The 20546-nt window shown below is 44.1% G+C and overlaps 1 protein-coding gene across 1 annotated transcript in view; it reads left to right on the top strand.

The window, feature by feature from the left end:
* LOC126161341 (elongation factor G, mitochondrial) overlaps positions 1 to 20546 on the top strand; it is an 88813-nt gene that overhangs the window by 53922 nt on the left and 14345 nt on the right. Inside the window, exons 13-14 of the mRNA XM_049917104.1 lie at positions 4194 to 4313; positions 19679 to 19839. Of these exons, the coding sequence (XP_049773061.1) occupies positions 4194 to 4313; positions 19679 to 19839 (281 nt within the window). The remainder of the gene's footprint in view (positions 1 to 4193; positions 4314 to 19678; positions 19840 to 20546) is intronic.

The following is a 20546-nucleotide window of genomic DNA, read 5'->3' as shown; positions in this document are numbered from 1 at the left end:
TGAAAAATGTTGGTAGGTGCCGCCACAACTAACTTCTGCCATCGAATATATGTAGCGCTACACAGGCATGCTTTGCAGGCACAAAGATAAATACTGGCGCAAGAACCTCTGCATCAGTAAATAAATTTAAAAAAAGAGGTGGAAGATGAGCTTTTTTTCTCCACCTCGAGTTTCAGCCACTGCATTTTCATACATTATCCAATGAAGTAAATACAAATTCCGTATTGTTCATCTTCGAATGTAGCAGCATTTCAATCTACTGCGAAAATCCGACTGGCAAGAATGTTTGGGATGTGTGTCAATATGGCCAACTCTACGTTCTGAATTTTTTCCTACCTGTGAAAAGAGATGGTTGCTAATAGAAACTCTTATGAAGTGTGAATCACATGCAGTATTCTCTTCACCATAAGAATAATATGAATATAAACATTTTGCCATGTATTCTTTCATGTTTGCTGCTATCTCATTTAAATCCTGTCTGCCTAATAAATTACGAAACTAGAGTGAGACAACAGCAAACGCGGAAGAATATACATGTCATGTCATGTTTATATTCACATTATTCTTATGCCTAATAGTGATACAGTCAGAAATGAAGCACGGCAGTTGACTAGATTTTTAAATCTAAGGTGACTCTAATTTCTGTGCAGAATGTAATGTACTAAAAAGGCATCAGCAAAGATTTTCAAACGGAGAAAAATTTTCACTGAACTCACGTTCAGAACACCTTCTATCATATGCAGTCTATTATTCGGTTCTTGTTGATCATCATCAAAGAAAGCAGCAGTGTAAGTAACAAGAAATAGCAGTCTCTTGCCATTGTTTCGCTAATGAAAAGATTCCTCTTTTTTTTTTTTTTTTTTTTTTTTTTTTTTTTTTTTTTTTTTTTTTTTTAAAGCGGCGGTAGCACGCACAAAAGCAAGCCATGCCGCGAGCGGCGACAGGTCGTAAACACTCATCATCAGAATGCAACAAACAATGCATGACACAGTACAGTAATGCATTTTCAGCTTAGAGTGGTGTATGAGAGTAGGACACGTACCACAGGACATTTCTGTTTTCACTATCCTGAATAGACGCTTGACGGTTTCCGTTACAAAACAAACTCGTTTGAATTCCATAGAGCCAAATACAGTGACGTGCGACGGTGTGAAGAGGCGTGGCGCTACACTTTGGCACACCTTAAAACAAATAGCTTGTCTTACATTTCCTCGAATATATACGGGACGTTCAAAAAGTCTCTCCGCAGTGCCGTATGATTACCTATAACAAAGAGAATGACACTTATCAGATCAAAGAAAAATAAGCAATCAATTCAAACTAGACGAAGCACGTGAAAAAGGAAGGGTACCCGTATAAATACGGACGGAGCGCCTGACGCATAGCAATGGCTACCTGGTAAAGCTTAACTGCTAAGCTTACAACTCGAACCAAACTACTGTAGCTGTATCGTCATTCATTCGACCTAAATTGTGTCTCATATTACAATGGACCAACTTTGTTTCGATTTGGAGGTAGGGGCTAAAACTTTTCTCTCCCCTTGAATTCAATTAAATTTCAGGTGCGGCTTAGATTTGGGAAATTTTTTTCCTTGATTTCAAGTCTCATTTTTCATGTGCGGCTTGGATTCGAGTGCGGCTTAGATTCGAGTAAATAAGGTAACTGAATCAAACTGAGCCTTGGCAGTCCTCAGAATTATAATTTGGTATATACTTTTCACCATTTCAGGACAACTTAGTGCCTACTAGCCTTCTTCACATCCAGTTCATTTTTCTTTTCCTACTTTCTTCCCTGCATGCATTCCACATGTCTACCTCTTGGTAGAGTTTATAAGGGTCATGAACAGTGTCATATGTTGAGTAATCACTGTGAAGGACACTGAGCTGTCCTGTGCTCATGTGAGACAGTGTTACCAGCACTTCACAGAGTTTGAAATTGGCCCCATTGTGGACCTCCGTTTGGCCAGATTGTCAACTTGTGCAATAAATAGATTTGTGGGGCATTTGGATGTGACAGTGGCCTGATGTCAGTCTGCACGGAAATACGAGGACAGGTCAAGGTTCCTCAACCACATCTGACCACCACAAGAGGGATTACCACATTGTACACTGAGCACATCATAACACCGTCATATTTGCACCTGCCATCCAAGAGCAAGTAATGGACACCCTGTAACATTCTATGTCATCCTGCACTATTAGTCAGAGTGTTGCAGCAGCAAAATTAGGGAATTACAATCCCATGTTTAGGCTACCATTAACACCACAACACAAACAGCTGCATTTGGAATTGTGCTGTGGCTGGGAAGCATGGACTGCTGACAAATGATTTCACACATTGTTAAGCAATGGATCCCAGTATTACAGTCCCAGAAAACCATCACCAGGGAGTATGACAGTGACCTAGAGAGAGGTCTTATTCTTCCAATGTTTTAGAGAGGCACCAGAGTGTTAGTCATGGCATCATGATGTGGACAGCTATTGGTTGGCTGGTAGTTATTGAGAGATCGCTGATGGCACAATGGTATATCACGGATGGACATCCTGTGTCCTCGTGTGTTCTCTCTCGTGACAGCATTGTGGTGCCATTTTTTTAACAGGGCAATGCTCATCCACTCATGTTACATGATGAGATTTGACTACGGCCAGTAAGATCCCCAAATCTGTCCCAGACAGGACATTTGTGGGACCAGCTTGGATGTCAGCTCTGTTTCCGTGTCCAGGATATCAAGGACCAGTTACAGCAGCTGTGAGCCAACTTATTTCAGAAGAAGATATGACTTTGACACCCTTCTCAAATAGATCAGTGCATGCATCCATGGCAGTAAGGGTGCAATGCCATGCTAATAAGTGGGAGCATATTGCTATGTTCGCTCTAAATTTGATTCAGTTTTCTAATCACCAGAGTAACGTGCGGTGTGTGCGCATTTGTATGGGCACACACACACACACACACACACACACACACACACACACTAAGATGCTGCATTCAAAAGTTGAGAAGGTTTTACTAACTTCTATTTAAAATGCTATCTTTGTTCACGCGATAAAAAAATGTGTTTTAAAGATCATAATTTGTTTGAGTCTACAAAAATTTTTGGTCTTAAGGACAGTTGATCTTGCCTCACTTGACTGTGATTTCAACTCCTGCTAAAAGTCCCTGACTTACATATAATCAAGAGTCATGTTTCAGTGCAAGAAAGGTTGACCTTCAGTGTCAAATATTTGTTTCAACAAAGTCACAATGTTCAGCACTGTGTAGAAATTTCTCTCTTGTTCAACTCATTTGTTAGAAAATGATATACTGATGTCGCTAGAAATTTCCTCACATGCTGCACTATGATTTTCAAGAGCATCTGCCACAATTTTCACACTTCATTCATCTGTTGTTTTTTGGTTATGCTAATCTCAGTTTATTGTTTGTGCTCACACAACTTTCACAAAAATCGTTAGCTCAGTAAGAAGGTGTACTGCTGTCCAGTGTTAATATATGAGAAACTTCAATTAAACTACTTGGATTCCAGTCGGATTTTTGCCACTTAAAAGTTTCTATCTTTATGTATAAACCTAAACTGTCACAGAATACACGATTATTGTGGGCGTTATTTCTAACTTTCATTGTTACAGTACAGAATGTGATATTGACAAAAATGAGACAGAGTTATCATCCACAGGCTGTGCCCTACAGCTGACTTAACCAACAATATTAATGTATTGTATCATTCACTTCACATTGTTGATGACCTGTACATTATTTGTGTAATGACGCCAATGAATGCTCAATCTACTATAACTGTTCTTACATATTTTACCAACAGTTTTCAACTCCATTTGGTCGTTCAGGAGCCGTAGGTATAAGGGTGATGTTTATCTGAAATAGTTTAAAACTGTGGTTCAGCTTCTATAATACAATTTATTAGATGATTGCCACGAACCTTCTCTCTGAATGATAAAGATCCTATGTACATTTTTTTTATAATAATTGGTTGACAAGCAACTGTGTAAGTAGTTCTGACATGTTAAAATAAAAAGAATATTAACAAGAGTATTTTGTAAACGTGTGGTTATGACTGTTCTAATAACTCAGAAGAAAATTATTTGTTTGTTCTTTTGCAATTGCAGCCTATTATCTTGATGGCTGATAATTTGCTTTTCTAATATACTTGTTTTTTGAATGTGTTTTTTCCATCTTAGGTCTTCTGTCTGGCCACAAAATAGCAGGTGTGAAATTCAGATTATTTGATGGCGCTCACCACATTGTTGACTCTAGTGAACTGGCATTCATGCTTGCAGCACATGGAGCTGTCAAACAAGGTATTACTCTAACATTGTCATTACGTTTTGTTATATTTGTCAAGTTTAATGCTTCATTTAGTGTTGCTGCATACACTGATGAGCTGAAACATTATGACCAACTGCTTAATAACATGCTGGTCCACATTTGGAATATGATGTAGCAATGATTCTACATGACACAGATTCAACAAGTCCTTGGTGGTTTTCTGGAGGTGTGTGGCACTATATGTCTATGCACCAATCTTGCAATTCACATAAAATACAGGCTGATTGTTTTTGGACACAGAACTGACACCTACCAATGTTCAAATACGTTCAATTGGGTTCAGATCAGTGCGAGTTTACTGCTGTGCCAGTGGGTGGCATTCAATCTTGCAGTGGTCGCAATGTTTAACTCATCAGTGTATGTAGTACTTGTTTACATTCAGGAATCTATTCAACATCTTGGTTCCTGGGACATAGTATTTTTCACAATATAGAGCAGCCATAGTCATGCGTTCATTGCAGAAATCCAACCAGAACAGGGATCCATTAGGGATAGAATATAAATGATCTTCTAGAATTATTTTGTAGGATAAACATTGTAAGAAATGCTGTGGAGGTAAACAATGAATGGAAGAATGCATGAATAACTTAATTGCAATTTTAATGTATCCCTGCTACATTCATTTCAGAAAAGTCCACCTCCAACAGAACCATCCTCTTCCTGAAATACTGCCTAACCCAGGATATCCACCCAATGGCCTACTTACAAAAATTCCTTATTCTGAATGCCAACCCCTCCTCAGACAAAGATCTCTTTAGTCATCACATTCTCCAATCCTAATCTCTCTCAAATCAATTTCTGCAGAATCTTTTTTCCATGGCTCAGGCATTATGGAAATTTTTCTGCTTCTTTTGTCTCTTATTGTGCAAATACAGTTTCCTACACCCCATCACCCATATCTTCTTCCCTGTCAACCTCTCATGTCACACAAACCCTGCAATATGGACTATTTCTCTTTGCTGAATTCCCCATAGCTCACTTCCCACAAGAAGTAGAAATCAGAGAAACCCAGGACACTTGACAACCTATTCCACCCAAATTCAGTCACGCCGGACTCATCAAAGATCTATTTTCATTCTTCTGATTCCTACAATAACCCCCTCCCATTCCGTGTCCTACCCACATTTTACATATGTTCCATAAAATCACCTGAATCAAGTACCCTGGAAGAAACATTGTAGTTAGTCACTATGTTCACATGTTCACAAGAAAGGAATTTCTGTTGTAGTTGACCATCTCCAGCCTATTGCCTGAAACCTAATTTCCTGTCTTTGTTGATTTTTATTACATAGGCATTAGGCTGTGGTCTAAGGTCTGTTTCTTTTTGTCTTCTAATGTTGTAGACATCATCAGAGGCTATAAAAACTAGAATAGTAGCTACAGCCATACCAAACCAAACTTTTTATACATATCCATGCAGTGGTTGAGTTGTAACATCATCAGGCCACTTCCTAAGATCACGGAGATGTGCCGACTTGTGATACGGACCTTGTAGTGTGAAAGAGTTGACGCTGTTAGATACATTCAGCTCTAAAACAACCAATGTGTTTAATTTAAAGCCTTTTTTTTGTTAACATTGTTTCCGTGCTTTTCAATTTTGTGCTCTCTTCGCACATCGTACCATAGTAATGATTGAATCTTGATAAAACAGATAGTAGTGGAGGAATGAATTTCGTGAGTCCTGGTTACAGTTCATGATCTGCTACTGCTGATGTATCCATGTTTCTTGGACAACTATTTCTGTCTTTAGGACAGGTTTTGTTAATGCTTCTTCTAGCTGTTCCCATGTACACTTGACTGCATATGAAAGCCCCCCTGCGGGTTCGGGGGTTAGAATAGGCCCGCGGTATTCCTGCCTGTCGTAAGAGGCGACTAAAAGGAGTCTCACATGTTTCGGCCTTATGTGATGGTCCCCTCTCGGGTTTGACCTCCATCTTTCTAAATTATTCCGAAGAGCGAGCCAATTGGGGAAGGGCGCCTTACATGGTGCACTGTATCCGTCGTGCAATTAGACCTTTAGCCGTCTTTCTCGTCGTTGCAATGGTGTCCCGCTCGTTTTCGATCTCTTGGGCGATTACCACACTGCACTCTGCAGTGTTTCTTTTAACTGCGACGACGACCTTGGCCATTTTTGCACCTAAGATCCAGCACGGTAGCCAGTCCGTTGTGGTGGGGCCGCCATGTACCCTCTTGGTTGTAGCCCCCTGACAACACAGGGATCGCTCTACTGATGCCTGCGCCGTTCACTCCCCACGTATGCCAAGGAGTAGATGCCCATCTCCCTGGGGCATCAGGACTCCCGGCAATGGACATCCTGCCAGGTGGCTATTGCTGCGGCTGGGTGGCGCCCGTGGGGAGGGCCCATGGTCGGAGTAGGTGGCATCAGGGCGGATGACCCGCAATGAAGCGTGGTACATCATCTCTCGCTGGTGGGCCACCACCAGCAGTCTCTAAGCGATCGAGGTCTAACCTCAATGGCAGGAAATACGATACACGATCATTTCCCTCCCTGGCCACTCCATGGGAGGAACGTATGGCAAAAGAAGGCAGTGGAGACTATTCACCCCGGTTCCTTGTGTGTACGCGAGTTGATGGGGAATCGTTTATGTCAACCAAGCCCCAGTTTTTTGTGGAGCATTTAGAGGACAAGTTCGGGGAGGTGGAGGGCTTGTCCAAGATGCGCTCTGGTTCTGTGCTCATCAAAACGGCATCCTCTGCCCAGTCACGGAGGTTGCTCAATTGTGACAAGTTGGGGGATGTTTCAGTTAACATCACGCCGCATAACAGTCTGAACATGGTCCAGGGTATTATATTCCACAGGGATCTTCTTCTGCAGTCCGACGATGAATTACGCGCCAACCTCGAACGACGAGGTGTTCACTTCGTCCGGCGCGTCCATCGGGGTCCGAGGGATAATCAGGTAGCCACCGGTGCCTTCATCTTGGCCTTTGAGGGTGATGTCTTACCCGAAAAGGTTAAGGTGATGGTTTACCGTTGTGATGTGAAGCCATATATCCCTCCTCCGATGCGGTGTTTTAAATGCTGGAAGTTCGGGCACATGTCATCTCGCTGTACTTCCAGCATCACGTGTCGGGATTGTGGACGTCCTTCGCATCCTGATACTCCATGTGCCCCGCCTCCTATCTGTGTTAACTGCGGAGAACACCATTCCCCCTGCTCGCCGGACTGTAGGATCTTCCAGAAAGAAAGGAAGATAATGGAATATAAGACCCTGGACCGCCTGTCCTACACCGAGGCAAGGCGGAAATTTGAGCGGCTACATCCTGTGCCAATGCCAACTAGTTATGCCGCTGCTGCAACACCAGTTCGATCTCAGCTCTGTCAGCATTCACCGGCCCCCTTGGTTGTGGGGGGCACTTCACTCCCTGTTGCTCCTGCTCCATCTACTTCAGGAGCAACACCACCCCAACCACCGGGGACATCTGTTCCCCCTTCACAGCCGGAGAAGCGTGAGCCTTCTTCGGCTCCTCTCGCTCGGAAGGGGTCCCTTGGGGCCCTCCCATCCCAGGCTTTGCCCAGTGCCAAAGCGGACACCCGCAAGTTTGTCAAACAACCACCGGTCGCTGGTCGTAGGGCGTCACGGTCGTCTTCAGTCCCAGAGACTGACCCAGTGAGGCCCTCCCAGCCAGAACCACCTAAGGCTCAGCGCGCAAAGCAGTCGAAGAAAAAGGCTCCCAAGCATCCTGAAATTGCGGTGGCACCTGTCCCACCGCACCCTTCTCCCTCTGCGTCCGAAGATGAGGTGGAGATCCTGGCGTCCGCTGAGGACATGGATCTCGCCAGTCCCTCGGATGCAATAGATAGCTGTTGTCCAGGTGGTGACTCAGTAGCAGCAGGGGCCCCGGAGGCGTAATCTGCCTCCCCAGTCCCTTCACGCCTTTCCCATCCATGGCTAATACCATCCTCCAGTGGAACTGCAGCGGTTATTTCCACCATCTAGCTGAGCTCCGCCAACTTCTCAGCCGTCATCCTTTCCTTTGCATTGCTCTGCAGGAAACTTGGTTTCCAGCAATGCGAACCCCCGCCCTCCGTGGCTATCGGGGTTATTTTAAGAACCGAGCAGCTTATGAAAGGGTGTCTGGTGGCGTCTGCATCTATGTCCTTAACTCTCTTCACAGCGAGTTTGTACCTCTACAAACAGCTTTAGAGGCTGTCGCTGTTCGGGTGTGGAGGCCACAGGCTATCACCGTCTGCAGTATTTACCTTCCACCTGATGGTGTTGTCGCACAGCATGTCCTGGCTGCTCTGATAGCCGAACTGCCGCCACCTTTTTTGTTGCTGGGTGATTTCAATGCCCACAACCCTCTATGGGGTGGGACTGTCTCCGATGTTCGCGGTCGGGCCGTGGAGCATGTGTTGGCTCAGCTCGACCTTAGCCTCTTGAACACCGGTGCTCCCACGCATTTCAGTGTGGCCCATGGCTCGTTCTCGGCCATCGATCTCTCTATTTGCAGCCCTGGCCTTGTCCCATCCCTCCACTGGAGAGTGCACCCTGACCTGTGTGGTAGTGACCATTTTCCCATCTATTTGTCACTGCCCCAGTGTCATTCTTCTGGGCGCTTGCCCCGCTGGGCTCTCCACAGGGCTGACTGGCCAGCTTTTACTTCCGCTGCAACCATTGAGTCTCCCCCACAGGGTGACATTGACGAGGTGGTTCGTGTTTTAACCACGTCCATCATTTCAGCGGCCGAGGCTTCCATCCCCCGTTCTTCTGGCCTCCCTCGGAGGAAGGCTGTCCCCTGGTGGTCGCCGGAGATTGCTGAGGCTATTCGCGACCGTAGGCGGGCTCTCCAGCGTCATAGGCGGCACCCGTCTCTGGAGACCCTCATCGCCTTTAAGAGGCTCCGTGCCTTCGCCCGCCGTCTTATTGCACGGCGTAAGCAGGAGTGCTGGGAGCGGTATGTTTCCTCCTTGGGCTCCCGTGTTTCCCCCTCGCTCGTGTGGTCCCAGATACGGCGGATTTCTGGACACCAGACCCCTACGGGTGTCCCTGGGATCTCTTTGGACGGCGCTGTGTGCACGGACGCTGCCGCCATTGCTGAACACCTTGCTGCGCACTTCGCTACGAGCTCTGCGACTGCAACTTATCCCCCCGCCTTTCGCTCTCTCAAGGAGCAGGCCGAGCAGACGCCATTATCGTTCCACACGCGTCGTTCTGAAACTTACAATGCTCCTTTCAGCGAGAGGGAATTCCTCGCTGCCCTCGCCGATTGCCCTGATACAGCACCAGGACCGGACTGCATCCACGCACAGATGCTGAAGCATCTCTCCAGGGACTGCCAGAGACACATTCTCGCGATATTTAATCGCATTTGGAGCGAAGGCGTGTTCCCGTCGCAATGGCGAGAGGGTGTTATTGTCCCCATCTTGAAGCCCGGTGCGGACCCACTGGCGGTGGACAGCTATCGTCCCATTACCCTCACCAACGTTTTGTGCAAATTGCTCGAACGTATGGTGGGGCGGCGTTTGTGTTGGGTCCTTGAGTCGCGCGGTCTCCTCGCTCCATCCCAGGGTGGCTTCCGTCGGGGCCGGTCTGCAGTGGACAATTTGGTGCGGCTGGAATCTGCTGTCCGTATGGCCTTTGCCCGACGTCAGCATCTCGTTGCTGTGTTTTTCGATCTGCGGAAGGCGTATGACACCACATGGAGGCATCACATCCTCGCCACATTGCATGAGTGGGGTCTTCGTGGTCGGCTCCCGGCTTTTCTTCAAAGCTTTTTATTGCGCCGCTCTTTCCGGGTGCAAGTCGGTGCCACCTCTAGTTCCTCTTACCTACAGGAAAATGGGGTCCCGCAGGGCTCGGTGTTGAGTGTCTCCTTATTTTTAGTGGCTATTAATGGTCTGGCTGCAGCAGTGGGGTCGTCGGTGTCTCCTTCTTTGTATGCCGACGACTTCTGCATCTCATTTAGCTCCACGACTACGGGAGTCGCCGAACGCAGGCTGCAAGTCGCCGTTCGCAAGGCAGCATCATGGGCTCTGACTCACGGCTTTCAGTTCTCTGCTGCCAAGACTTGAGTAATGCACTTCTGCAGGCGTCGGACGGTCCACCCTCATCCTGAACTTTACCTCGACGGCCACCTGCTTGAAGTGGTGGACACTTGCCGCTTCTTGGGACTCGTGTTTGATGCCCGACTCACATGGGTTCCTCATGTTACTCAGCTGAAGCAAAAATGCTGGCGGCACCTCAACGCCCTCCGCTGCCTTAGCCACACGTCTTGGGGTGCAGACCGCTGCACGCTGCTGCGGTTGTACCGAGCCCTTGTGCAGTCCCGGCTTGATTATGGGAGCCTGGCCTATGGGTCTGCGTCCCCCTCAGTGTTGAAGTTGTTAGACCCCATACACCACTGTGGGGTTAGGCTTGCCACTGGCGCTTTTCGCACCAGCCCCATGGATAGTCTACTGGTGGAGGCCGGGGTTCCCCCGCTGCGGATTCGCCGCCATCGTCTGCTCGTCGACTATGCTGTCCACGTTCATTGCTCGCCAGATCATCCCAATCGTCGCCTGCTTTTCCCTGCTATGGTCCTCCATCTGCCCGAACGGCGACCTAGGTCTGGGCTTTCCGTCGCTGTCCGCGTTCAGTCCCTGCTGTCGGAATTGGGTTCATTCCCTCTTCCGCCTCCCTTCCGGGTCCGTGCACCTACGCCTCCCTGGTGTTTGTCCCGGCCGTCCGTCCGTCTGGACTTGGCACAGGGACCCAAGGACTCGGTTCCGCCTGTGGCCCTCCGTCGCCGTTTTCTTGCTCTCCTCGCCTCATTTTCGGACTGTGAGACTGTCTACACTGATGGTTCCCTGGTTGATGGTCGCACTGCCTACTCTTTTGCTCATGCTGCTCATGTTGAGCAGCGCTCCTTGCCGGCTGGCTGCAGTGTTTTTACTGCAGAACTGGTGGCCATATTGCGCGCTCTTGAGCATATGCGTTTCTGCTCAGGTAGGTCCGTCGTCATCTGCAGTGACTCCCTGAGCAGCCTTCAGGCCATCGACCGCTGCTATCCCTCCTCTCCTCTGGTGTCCTCCATTCAGGAGACTGTTTCCGCCATTGCCCGTTCTGGTCGTTCGGTGGTCCTGGTTTGGACGCCCGGTCATGTTGGCATCCCAGGGAACGAACGTGTAGACAGGCTGGCCAAAGGGGCGATCGACGCCCCGGCTTTGGAGGTCGGCCTTACGGCTCGCGACCAGCAGATGGTGTTGCGCCGTAAGCTGATTGGGGTGTGGGCTGCTGAGTGGCGTGGCATGACAGCCCCGAATAAACTGCGGGCTGTCAAGGAGACGACCGCTGTGTGGCGTTCCTCCCTGCGGGCTTCTCGCAGGGACTCGGTAGTCCTGTGTCGGCTGCGCATCGGCCATACATACCTGACGCACGGCCATCTGTTGCGTCAGGAGGATCCCCCCTTGTGTCGGTGTGGGTCCCGGCTGACGGTCGGCCACATTCTGCTGGAGTGTCCTCGACTGCGCACACTCCGGCAATCTTTTAATCGCCCGGGCACTTTGGCTTTGGTTTTATCTGACGATGCCTCCATGGCTGATGACGTTTTAAATTTTATCCGTGGTAGTCCGTTTTATGGTTCGATTTAGGGAGGTCCTGCACCTTTCCCTTTCTGTGTCTTTTGTTCTTGTGTCTGTTGCTGTTCTGGTGTGCCGTGAGATGGTTGACTCTTTCCCTTTTTTTGTTGTCGTGGTCAGTCAACCCGTCTCCGGCCATCTTCTTCTCTTCTATTTCTTTCTGTCTGGTGTTCGTCCGTACTCTTCTTTTCTGTAGTGTTCGTTGCCTCATTTGTGTTCTTTAGCACCTGGGGGGGGGGGGCAGTCTCCTTCCCCTTGGGGTTTTATCTGCTCTGCGACTTTGTCTCGCTTGTTTTTGGAATGGGGGACTGATGACTTTCGCTGTTTAGTCCCCCTTAAACATCCCAACAACCACCACCGCATATGAAAGATATTATGTATAACTGTGATGTGGCAAGTAGCAGGCATAGGTCCTTTTGCGGTATGCAACCAGTGATTCACTTTTCTTGTCAGTTTGAAAAAACTATGTCAGTACTGTGACTACTTAGCATGCTAACAATACGACGTATGCCTTTTTTTATGACGAGAAGGAAAATATTTGGTTAACTGGTTCTTTTCTGCTGGAAGCTCCAGATGTTTTAGGATGTAATGGCCCTACATCTACATCTACATTTATACTCCGCAAGCCACCCAACAGTGTGTGGCGGAGGGCACGTTACGTGCCACTGTCATTACCTCCCTTTCCTGTTCGTCGCGTATGGTTCGCGGGAAGAATGACTGTCTGAAAGCCTCTGTGCGCGCTCTAATCTCTCTAATTTTACATTCGTGATCTCCTCGGGAGGTATAAGTAGGGGGAAGCAATATATTCGATACCTCATCCAGAAACGCACCCTCTCGAAACCTGGTGAGCAAACTACACCGCGATGCAGAGCGCCTCTCTTGCAGAGTCTGCCACTTGAGTTTGTTAAACATCTCCGTAACGCTATCACGGTTACCAAATAACCCTGTGACGAAACGCGCCGCTCTTCTTTGGATCTTCTCTATCTCCTCTGTCAACCCGATCTGGTACGGATCCCACACTGATGAGCAATACTCAAGTATAGGTCGAACGAGTGTCTTGTAAGCCACCTCCTTTGTTGATGGACTACATTTTCTAAGGACTCTCCCAATGAATCTCAACCTGGTACCCGCCTTACCAACAATTAATTTTATATGATCATTCCACTTCAAATCGTTCCGCACGCATACTCCCAGATATTTTACAGAAGTAACTGCTACCAGTGGTTGTTCCGCTATCATATAATCATACAATAAAGGATCCTTCTTTCTATGTATTCGCAATACATTACATTTGTCTATGTTAAGGGTCAGTTGCCACTCCCTGCCCATTTATTACAGTAGACTTTTCTTCTGAAAGTAATTCTTAAATGATCAAGCTCTTCCTCAAAGTACTGTTTTTCACAGATTCTTTTAGCCTAGTCCACCAACGCCTTAATTACTGCTCATTTCTGTGTGAAATTTTTGTGAAGGAACCTCTCTTCCTGGATGGGATTTCTGTAAACTTTAGGGTACAAAGTTCAGTCATGTTTTTGGAGTACCTGTACTTCTAAAAATGAAGTTTGACCATCTTTCTCTTTATCTGTTGTGAACTTTTTAAAAATTTAGAGTGTTTGTTCTTTCCACGGAGACAAACAGCATCAACATGGCGAAACTGGATTTAGTCGTCTTAGCCATCTGAAGGGCCGTTTCTTCAAATTCACCACAAGTGTGCTGAGTGGGTTTCCCATAGCCACACCATCAGTTTGCTCATAGAATTTGTTGTCCTATTGAAAATAAGTTGACTCAGTGTTTGGAGAGATCTCCCATATCCTTGTGAAAATACATTCCACCTGTGACATCAATTCATTAAGAGAAACCTTTCGAATTTTATTCTGCTGTTATTATGTCAGTTTTTCATATAAATGGCTGTGGCCAAATGTTTGGTAATCCCATTGGTTGGGCAGGCAATAATGCTGACAGTAGGCCTTTACAGAATGCAAGGCTTTTGAATTTTTAATGAACCATACAAGTTTGGTGGCAACACTTCCAATTTGATAACAACTTCTTTCAGTGGAAGAAATCAAAGAGGCTTTTTGTTAGATAACAGTCTCCTGAGTTGTTAGGCAGCATCAAATTCCTCTTCAAACTTCTTCACTACTCAACATTTCAATCTCTCTGCTAGCATCCTCTTCAGAGTTCCACTTGTGCTCTGGAGTGTTCTGCCATCAACAGACCAGTGGAAACCTGAAGAAGATGCCATCAAAACTTCAAGCAATGAAGAAGTTTGAAGAGGAATTTGATGCCACCTAATGACTCAGAAAATTTTGTAATCGATGATGGCAGCCATAGGGCTTTTATTCACTTGTTCATTACCTCAAGAGCAGAAGTTGTGGGATCTCTTTTAAGTTTTCTGAATCTTCCTAGTTTTAATCTTGAATTTTACAGATGCTTGCTGAGGTTTCTTGAGTTTGAAGGTACTTTCTGAGTATTTATACCCTCAGGCGATGTCTCCAGTATTAGGAGACAAAATGTTAGGCACAGAAACATGCCTTACACCATGGCCTATTGTCCATGTAACAAAAGTCAATGAAGATGCAAAACTGGATGCAAAAGCCTGCACTGTACGATCTAACTACCTACTTTAAGGACATGAATTGCATTCTTCATGCTCCTCTGCCATCTCTTTCCTATTATCAGCTGGGACCATGTTGGTAACTTCTCATGAGTCATGGCAGGATATCTCAGTCAGTAATAACATTGCCTGTGAAAGGTAAGATTTTGTACAACTATTTGTCTGGCATACAGATTTAATCTGCCAGAAAGTTGAACACAAATAATGCTCAGAATGGTTGTCTGGATTTAACTATTTGAATGTTAATATTGCCAAATTTGTCAGTGCACATTCTCATTTCAAGATCTCTTTCTCTTGTCTTCTCAGTAGCATTGAGGCAATCAAGTCCCTTCATTCATTCTAAAATGGCAGCCAGTTTTCTTGCTATAGAAATCACAGTGTATAATGTGTTATAAAAAAAAGATAATTGTCTGCATTAGAGTCTGGAGTCGTTGAATTTTCTGCATTTTTGTATAAAAAAGAAATATTCATCCCACAGGAACGCAGTTCTCCAGGAATTCCAATATCAAGAAGGATATACTTGATTGAACTATCTTTAAGCCATAGATTAGCTGCATTATAAAGCACATTCATCATACCTCCAATGTTTGGTGTTTTGTTTATACATTATAGTAAATGAGTTATTTCATAATGTAAAAAGCTAGTGCTGTACTGTTCATTCACTTCCTAGCACCAGTCAGTATACACACTATCATCCAACAAGAAGACCATGACAATGGTGTCTGGTTTCTATTTTGTGTTCCACAACTTCCCTTTTGTTTAAATAAAAATCTGACTCAGCATCCTCCATAGTGACTGATACATTCAGCTCAGGAAAAGAACTGTGATGTAATGTTACCTACATGAAGACGAAAAAGAACAAAAAATGAGTGTGAAGGTGAGTTGTGAAATGAAAGATCTATACACCAAAGTCCCTAATGTGTGTTGTGTGACTAGTAATTTACTATATAGAATGCATTGCTTTACATATGCTTTTAAGTACCTTTTAAAATAAGTATGTTATAGTAATCACTTTAATCTTAACAGGCAGTCTATTGTACAGTTTTATTCCATGGTAGAAAATTCTGTTTTGAGTTTTTTGTTAAAAAAATTGGTAAATGTGAGATTAGTCTGTTCTTTTTCAGTGATCATGGATAGAGCTGTCCATACTGTAATTAGGAAGCATTTTTATGTGTAGAACTGGTTGTTAACAGTATTCACTTGTCGAAGTTAAGATACGCAATGTTTTGAGCAGATTACCAAGTATTGAGTTGTTGGCCAAACGTATTTCATATACGTTCAGTGGGTGACAAGTAAGGCCAAAAATATTTTGTTGCTTAATAAAAAGTCTCTCTCATTTCTTCCTACACATGAGTGGGTGTTGCCCTTCTAACAAATGGTGTGTAGGAGGGTCAGTACTCTGTTACAAAACCTCCCTGATGTAGCCATTACTGTTCAAGAGTTCCTTCGGTATGTAGGAGTCAAGGTGATTCATCTTGTATCTGTTCATGTGATGGCCTAGACAGTCAAAGCTGGCATTAACCTGTTCTGCCTATGAGCAATGCAGACTGCCACACTGTGGTCACCACAGTAGTGTGCAGACACCACTGCAGGACTTAACACAAAACACAACAGTTTGCCACTTCACACATCAATATTCGTGTACTCATAGCAGTCTGAGCCAGTTGTGGTTTCTAGACAACAGAAGCTGGCATGGGTCATGTTACCATTGTTTCAGGCCATAGCAAATGGTATCAAAATGTCAACACAGTCAAGCCTACATGCAAGACTCTAATCCAGAATTGAACATATGGATGAAGCCATATGGTGCATTACAGCCACATGAAAAAGTTGTTTGTCATTTTGTGCGTCATCGCTTTTGTGTTAAGAGTGCTTTGTATGAACTAAAATTTAGTGTGAATATAATAGAGGGAGACATTCCATGTGGGAAAAATATATCTAAAAACAAAGATGCTGTAACTTACCAAACGAAAGCGTTGGTATGGTGATTGAGACAAAAAACACACAAACACACACACAAATTACAAGCTTTCCCATCCCATGGTTGCTTCATCAGGAAAAAAGGAAGGAGAGGGAAAGACGAAAGGATGTGGGTTTTAAGGGAGAGGGTAAAGAGTCATTCCAATCCCGGGAGCGGAAAGACTTACCTTAGGCGGAAAAACCTCTTTGTCTTTACATATGTCTGCCTGTGTCTGTGTATATATATATATATATATATATATAGTTATAATAGAAGGAAACATTCCACGAAGGAAAAATATACTTAAAAACAAAGACGATGTGACTTACCAAATGAAAGTGCTGGCAGGTCGACAGACACACAAACGAACACAAACATACACACAAAATTCAAGCTTTCGCAACAAACTGTTGCCTCATCAGGAAAGAGGGAAGGAGAGGGAAAGACGAAAGGATGTGGGTTTTAAGGGAGAGGGTAAGGAGTCATTCCAGTCCCGGGAGCGGAAAGACTTACCTTAGGGGGAAAAAAGGACGGGTATACACTCGCGCACATCGCGATGGATATGTGTGTGTGCGCGAGTGTATACCCGTCCTTTTTTCCCCCTAAGGTAAGTCTTTCCGCTCCCGGGACTGGAATGACTCCTTACCCTCTCCCTTAAAACCCACATCCTTTCGTCTTTCCCTCTCCTTCCCTCTTTCCTGATGAGGCAACAGTTTGTTGCGAAAGCTTGAATTTTGTGTGTATGTTTGTGTTCGTTTGTGTGTCTGTCGACCTGCCAGCACTTTCATTTGGTAAGTCACATCGTCTTTGTTTTTAAGTATATATATATATATATATATATATATATATATATATATATATATATATAAAATAGAGGGAAACATTCCACGTGGGAAAAATATATTTAAAAAGAAAGATGATGAGACTTACCAAACAAAAGCGCTGGCAGGTCGATAGACACACAAACAAACACAAACATACACACAAAATCTAGCTTTCGCAACCAACGGTTGCCTCATCAGGAAAGAGGGAAGGAGAAGGAAAGACAAAAGGATATGGGTTTTAGGGGAGAGGGTAAGGAGTCATTCCAATCCCGGGAGCGGAAAGACTTACCTTAGGGGGAAAAAAGGACAGGTATACACTCGCACACACACACATATCAATCCATACATACAAGACACAAGCAGACATTTGTAATGATCTCTGCTCAAACTCTTTGCCTTTACAAATGTCTGCTTGTGTCTTGTATGTATGGATTGATATGTGTGTGTGTGCGAGTGTATACCTGTCCTTTTTTCCCCCTAAGGTAAGTCTTTCCGCTCCCGGGATTGGAATGACTCCTTACCCTCTCCCCTAAAACCCATATCCTTTTGTCTTTCCTTCTCCTTCCCTCTTTCCTGATGAGGCAACCGTTGGTTGCGAAAGCTAGATTTTGTGTGTATGTTTGTGTTTGTTTGTGTGTCTATCGACCTGCCAGCGCTTTTGTTTGGTAAGTCTCATCATCTTTCTTTTTATATATATATATATATATATATATATATATATATATATATATATATATATGTGTGTGTGTGTGTGTGCGTGCGCGAGTGTATACCTGTCCTCTTTTTCCCCCTAAGGTAAGTCTTTCCACTCCCGGGTTTGCAATGACTCCTTACCCTCTCCCTTAAAAACCACATCCTTTCGTCTTTCCCTCTCCTTCCCTCTTTCCTGATGAAGCAACCACGGGTTGGGAAAGCTTGTAATTTGTGAGTGTGTTTGTGTGTTTTTTGTCTCTATCAACATACCAACACCTTCGTTTGGTAAGTTACAGCATCTTTGTTTTTTAAAATTTAGTGTGTATGATATAAGCATTTTCCAGAAACTAATCTTTCTACCTTTTTCAAAAATGCACATGTAATGAGTTTGAGCTCTTTGGAATTAACAAAATGGCCTTGTGGATGACACCGGAAGTTCACTGAGACTTTTTGTGGATGATGCTGTGGTGTATCGAGAGGTTGTAAATTGTACTGAAATGCAGGAGGATCTGCAGCGAATTGACGCATGGTGCTGGGAATGGCAATTGAATCTCAATGTAGACAAGTGTAGTGTGTTGCGAATACATAGAAAGATATTTCCATTATCATTTAGCTACAAAATAGCAGACGAGTGATTTAAAATGGAATGGTCATATAAAGTTGATCGTCGGTAAAGCAGGTGCCAGACTGAGATTCATTGGAAGAATCCTAAGGAAATGCAATCCGAAAACAAAGGAAGTAGGTTACAGGACGCTTGTTCGCCCACTGCTTGAATACTGCTCAGCAGTGTGGGATCCGTACTAGATAGGGCTGATAGAAGAGATAGAGAAGATCCAACGGAGAGCAGTGCGCTTCATTACAGGATCATTTAGTAATGGCGAAAGCGTTACGGAGATGATAGATAAACTCCAGTGGAAGACTCTGCAGGAGAGACGCTCAGTAGCTCGGTACGGGCTTTTGTTAAAGTTTCGAGAACATACCTTCACTGAAGAGTCAAGCAGTATATTGCTCCTCCTATGTATATCTCGTGAAGAGACCATGAGGATAAAATCAGAGAGATTAGAGCCCACACAGAAGCATACCGACAATCCTTCTTTCCACGAACAATATGAGACTGGAATAGAAGGGAGAACCGATAGAGGTACTCAGGGTACCCTCCGCCACACACCGTCAGGTGGCTTGCGGAGCATGGATGTAGATGTAGATGTAGAGATGTAGTTACAAGTCCTTTCATTTTTTAGTTTGATGAACTGCACTTCATTGACTCAACTAGGTGCAACAGTGACTTTACTCCAGAGAGTGAGCTGCTGTGCCTGCCGACTGTGATCCATATCTCTAAAATTTTAACACTTACTGCTGGTACTCTGGTCTACTCATTCTTAGAGTTTGGATTCCTTTGGGCTCTTTGTTTAGTGTGTTGCAATTTTCATAAATGTTAGTGTATGAAATTGCAGTAATGAACTTACATAGATACACGAATTAAATAGGGCATACTAAGAGATCATGGTAAGGCTTGTGTTAGTCTTAGCAATGGGTAAAATGTAAAAAAGCTGTAGACGTATTAAATTACATATAAATTAATTCGTTTATTAAAATTATGCTTCAGAAGTGTTTATTTTCTATTGTATATGTTATTTTGGACTTATTTGTTGTCATTTGTAATTTTAGTGTTTGAGAATGGTGTGTGGCAAATATTGGAACCAATCATGTCAGTTGAAATAACTGCACCGGAAGAATTTCAAGGTGTAATTGCTGGACATATAAGCAAGAGACATGGAATCGTAACAGGGACAGACAGTCAAGAAGGCTGGTTTACAATTTATGCTGAGGTTTGCCAGTTTTACACTTAAAAGATTTTATAATTTAAATTTACAGTTTTATGTTAGATTTTTCAGATATGGAACTTGAACAATATACTATAAATTTTTGTTTTTGTCGCAAATTAATTATTGTATGTATGTTTGTGTTTGCTAGTTTGCATAATTTTCTTTCTTTGCTGTCAAACAAAAATCGTCATCTTATCCTTGTGATTATTGACAGAAGATTTAGAATAATGAATTGGAAACTATCTTTACATGTAATTAGTTGGTAAATGATATTAATGTCTAAACATTATTGTTGGTTCAGAATTGATGGTGAAGTGAACTGCTGAAATGTCAGTTTGTGATATTTCAAAGAATTTTCAGAAGGGGTTGAATATTTTTATTGCCAGTCTTGATTTTACTTTTACCTTGCATATGCCAAGAGGCTTCTACATCAAATATGTTCACCATCATATGACCACTAAAATGCATTTCTTTAGCTGAATTTGCCAATAGGCAAGCAAATTATCCTACCTGGCTATAGCAGTGTGACTTAAAAGGAGGGTTTTGTGTGTGTGTGTGTGTGTGTGTGAGAGAGAGAGAGAGATGCTTCGCTTGTAAACTTTAAGATACAAAAAAATATCACTTGTAAACTTTAAGATACAAGAAAATGGTATATGCCCATAGAGTCAAGTGCAAAGTAGTTCTCAGTACGAGTACAGTACATTTCCTTG

Source organism: Schistocerca cancellata, chromosome 2 (assembly GCF_023864275.1).
Source record: "Schistocerca cancellata isolate TAMUIC-IGC-003103 chromosome 2, iqSchCanc2.1, whole genome shotgun sequence".
Taxonomy (NCBI): domain Eukaryota; kingdom Metazoa; phylum Arthropoda; class Insecta; order Orthoptera; family Acrididae; genus Schistocerca; species Schistocerca cancellata.
Note: the sequence above shows the minus strand (reverse complement) of the source record. Positions and strands in the feature narration are given on the sequence as shown.